The sequence below is a fragment of the Salvelinus sp. IW2-2015 genome, unplaced genomic scaffold, assembly GCF_002910315.2.
Source record: "Salvelinus sp. IW2-2015 unplaced genomic scaffold, ASM291031v2 Un_scaffold4555, whole genome shotgun sequence".
Lineage (NCBI taxonomy): Eukaryota > Metazoa > Chordata > Actinopteri > Salmoniformes > Salmonidae > Salvelinus > Salvelinus sp. IW2-2015.
Window position 1 is genome coordinate 31881 of NW_019945825.1, and position 4486 is coordinate 36366.

At 49.0% G+C, this 4486-nt stretch overlaps 1 protein-coding gene across 1 annotated transcript; it reads right to left on the reverse strand.

The window, feature by feature from the left end:
• Positions 1-274: 274 nt before the first annotated feature.
• On the reverse strand, positions 275-2430 carry LOC112077428 (cytoplasmic FMR1-interacting protein 1 homolog). Its single transcript, XM_024143941.2, has 3 exons — positions 2405-2430; positions 1725-1872; positions 275-1512 (listed from the first exon to the last, which is right to left on the reverse strand). Exons 2-3 carry the CDS (start codon positions 1833-1835, stop codon positions 1348-1350), a joined length of 276 nt encoding a protein of 91 aa, XP_023999709.2. The 5' UTR covers positions 1836-1872; positions 2405-2430; the 3' UTR covers positions 275-1347.
• Positions 2431-4486: the final 2056 nt, after the last annotated feature.

The following is a 4486-nucleotide window of genomic DNA, read 5'->3' on the forward strand; positions in this document are numbered from 1 at the left end:
TCTTAGAGGAACTAGCTAAGCACCTGGTCCTGGCGCCCCCCCCCCCCCCCCCCCCCCCCCCCCCCCCCCCCCCCCCCCCCCCCCCCTCCCCCCCCCCCCCCCCCCCCGCCCCCCCCCCCCCCCCCCCCCCCCCCCCCCGCCCGACTGACCAGGATTACATCCCAAATAGCATCCTTTTCCCTTTATAGTGCACTACTCTGGTTAAAATAGTGCACTATATAGAGGGTAGGGTGCTATTTGCGATTCTACCCTAGGACTACACTGGTGTGGATGGTTTTTCTTTAATATTTCTTTTTTTTTAACATATTAAAACAATCAACTCTTGACTTGGATGGACCAACTGATTGTACTTGGATTAGATTTACCTTCTGTTCTCTGAATAAAAGGGGTGCATCTCTTCCCTCGGGATATCTGACTCCGTGGAGAAGACAGGGGGTCGTCCCTTCCTCTGAAGCTGGCAATATTCTATTATTCTGTTATACATTCTGTATTTAAACATGCACAGAGGTTTCCTTCTACAAATCAACAGCTTTTGTTTTTGTAATATTCTTGAGGGAGATCCCAGGTCTGATTTTTAAATCTGGCTCCAGTTCTGGGTTTGGCAGGTCGATATGGATCAGTCCCACGTGGTAACCTAGTCCCTACGTAGTGCACTACCCATAGGGATCTGGTCACAAGTAGTGTGCACTACCCATAGGGATCTGGTCACAATGTGTGCACTACCCATAGGGATCTGGTCACAAGTAGTGCACTACGTAGGGAATAGGGGGTCATTTGGAACGTAACCTGAGACTTGTTCCGAAGAGTTATCGGAAAATCACCATCAACTTTTTGTTGTATCTTTTACATAAAATGCCCTCAAGAAGCAGATATTTGTTACATATTTATTGAATGAAAAAATGATTAAAATAATTCCAACACAAAGTGGATAAATGCTTTATCATTAAGAAACTTGGTTCCTTTTACAGATTTCAGGTTTTTAGCATGAAAATGTTTAACACCAAATATACTCTACTCTGTCCCATTCATTGAATACAGGCTACTGTTCAACAACGATATCCCAAAACCCCTGAAATAAATCGAGTCATTCCCTGGTCTATACAGTGTTCTAGATGTATGAAACACAGCGATTGATTTTAAGGCACAYTAATCATCCTAACAAACAGTATGTAAGGAAAGTTGGACCCTCTTCGTCTCATGGGCCACTGCTGCTTTAAAAMGTGGAAGAATATTTGATAAATGTGTCCAAAAAGGCACCCTACTCACTATGTAGTGCAGTTATATAAAACAGTTGAGATGCATCCTTTGTGTTTAGTTAAACACTGACAGGTTCATCATCCAATAATCTCAGTTGCTGGCCAGGGATTGGTGGATAGGAGGCTGGAAACACCGGACATGCTCCACAGGCATATTTTCCCCATCGCCTGACTTCAGGTACTTGTTCAGAATGGCGTAGATCTCATCGTTGAGAACCTGGAACTTGTGGATTCTGTCCACCATCTTTTTAAGAGGCTGAGGAAGGAGAGACATTATTCAGGCTAATGATGTAATAAATCATTGTTTTTTGACCGGATCTAAAAGACCGTCTGGCAAGAGATTACCCTAAACATGACACCCATGGGTGTATTCACTAAGCACCACTTGTGCTAATGACATACAAACAACCCAGCTGTTTGGGGTCTGTGACGGTTCGAGTGTTGCTGACCCCTGACCCCTCCACTCACCACACTCTTGATGATCTCATCCTTTCCATCGTGTTTCTGCACCTTCAGCAGGTGATAGCTGAAGTCCAGGATGTCAAAGCGTCTCTGTTGACCCAGTAGGGAGATGATCATACACCCAGCCCAGTGGAGACCGTCCCCGAAACACTGCCTGGAAAATACAACACAGGTTATATACCCAGCCCAGTGGAGACCGTCCCCGAAACACTGCCTGGAAAATACAACACAGGTTATATACCCAGCCCTGTGGAGACCGTCCCCGAAACACTGCCTGGAAAATACAACACAGGTTATATACCCAGCCCTGTGGAGACCGTCCCCGAAACGCCGTCGCAATCACTGCGCTCTCAATTCAATTTAAGGGGCTCTCTCTTTCTCTCCCACTACTCTCTCCTCTTCTATCATCTCTCCCTTCTAGAGGTCGACCGATTAATCGGAATGGCCGATTTAATTAGTGCCGATTTCAAGTTTTCATAACAATCGGAAATCGTTAATTTCGGACGCCGTATTTGCCTATTTTTTTATATTGTTTTCACTACTCACTCCCCTCTATACAGAGCAGTGTAAACCCCCTCCATACAGAGCAGTGTAAACCCCCTCTATACAAAGCAGTGTAAACCCCCTCTATACAGAGCAGTGTAAACCCCTCAGAGATCCTTCTAGACCGATGTGTCACTACTCACTCCACGGTGAACTCGTGAGCTCCTACAGGGATAATAAACCCCTCAGAGATCACCTCCCTCCATACAGAGCAGTGTAAACCTCTCAGAGATCACCTCCCTCCATACAGAGCAGTGTAAACCCCTCAGAGATCACATTGTGCTGCTTAGTATAACACATACTCAGAATGTTACCTGTGATATGGGGTGCTGCTAGACAACATCCTCAGAATGTTACCTGGTATATGGTGCTGTTAGACAACATACTCAGAATGTTACCTGGTGATATGTGCTGCTAACAACATCCTCAGAATGTTACCTGGTGATCTGGTGCTGTTAGACCAACATACTCAGAATGTACCTGGTGATATGTGCTGATAGACAAACATCCTCAGAATGTTACTTGGTGCATTATTGGTGCTGTTAGACAACATACTCAGAATGTTACCCCCCCCCACCCACCCACCCCCATGGTGATATGGTTGCTGCTAGACAAAACATACTCCGAATGTTCTTGTGATATGGTGCTGTTTAGGACAACATACTCAGAATGTTACCTTTTCCGCCCTGAATGGAATATCTCCCAATGCTGTGAACTTGTGCTGAATATGTGGGTTGATTAGAACGGATTATAGGTGCTGTTAGGTGATAGACAACATTACTTCGAATTTACCTGGTGATGTGGCGATAGACACATTTACAGAAGCGGAGTTGAAACAGTTTCCATACATTATATACATCTAGAGGAGAATTTAGCAATGTACGCTGGACTTATACAACATGTAGGAACAGCTGCGCTTCCATGATAGACTGACCAGTGAATGGGCTAGATAAAAGATGAAAGGTGCCCACAGTCAGAAATCGATCCGTCATTTCCTGGTTCTAAAAATTCTTAATAGTTCACCTAATTTCAGTTTACTTGACAAAACAAGCAAGTATAGTTAAATCTAAACTGCTGTGAAGTAAGTTTTCAGTTGTGTAAAGACGCAAAAGAACATTTAAGAATGGGAAGCTCCCCCCCATTGAGTTTCCCAGGGAGCCGTAGGGACAGCGTTGCGGAGTTTCCCCAGTGGGCACGTAGGACAGCGTGATGCGATTCCCAGGGGAACGGTAGGAGGACACGCGTGATGCGAGGTTCCCCAGGGGAACGTAGGAGGACAGCGTGTGCGAGTTCCCCCAGGGAGCGTTAGTGAGGACAGCGTGATGCGAGTATTCCCCAGGAACGTAGGAGGATCAGCTGTGCGAGTTCCCCAGGGGGCGTAGGGGACGCGTGAGCGAGTTCCCCAGGGACGTAGGAGGACAGCGTTGCGTCCGAGTTCCCAGGGGAACGTAGGAGGCAGCGTGAGGCGAGTTCCCCAGGGGACGTAGAGGACAAGGTGATGCGAGTTCCCCAGGGAACCGTAGGAGCGCGTGATGACGAGTTCCCCAGGGAGGCGTAGTCGAGGGACAGCGTTTGATGCGAGTTCCCCAGGGGACGTAGGAGACAGCGTCATGCGGAGTTCCCCAGGGAACGTAGGAGGACAGCGTGATGCGAGTTCCCCAGCGGACGTAGGAGGACAGCGTGATGCGCAGTTCCCCAGGGGAGCGTAAGAGACAGCGTGATGCGAGTTCCCCAGGGACGTAGGAGACAGCGTGATGCGAGTTCCCCAGGGAACGTAGTAGGACGCGTGATGCGAGTTCCCCAGGGGAGCTAGGGGGACAGGGGTGAGCGAGTTCCCAGCGCGGAACGATTAGGAGGAACAGGCGTGATGCGATTCCCCCAGGGAGCGTAGGAGGACAGCGTGTTCGAGTTCCCCAGGACGTAGAGCAGGACAGCGTGATGCGAGTTCCCAATGGAACGTGGAGGACAGCGGTGATGCGAGTTCCCCAGGGGAGCGTTAGGGGACCAGCGTGGTGCAAGTTCCCAGGGGAACGTAGAGAGGACAGCGTGTGCAAGTTCCCAGGGAGCTAGGGGGAACAGCTGAATGCGAGTCCGCAGACGGGACGTAGGAGGACAGCGTATGCGAGTTCCCCAGGGGAGCGTAGGAGGACAGCGTGGTTCGAGTTCCCCAGGGAGCGTAGGGGACAGCGTGATGCGAGTTCCCCAGGGGAAACGTAGGAGGACAG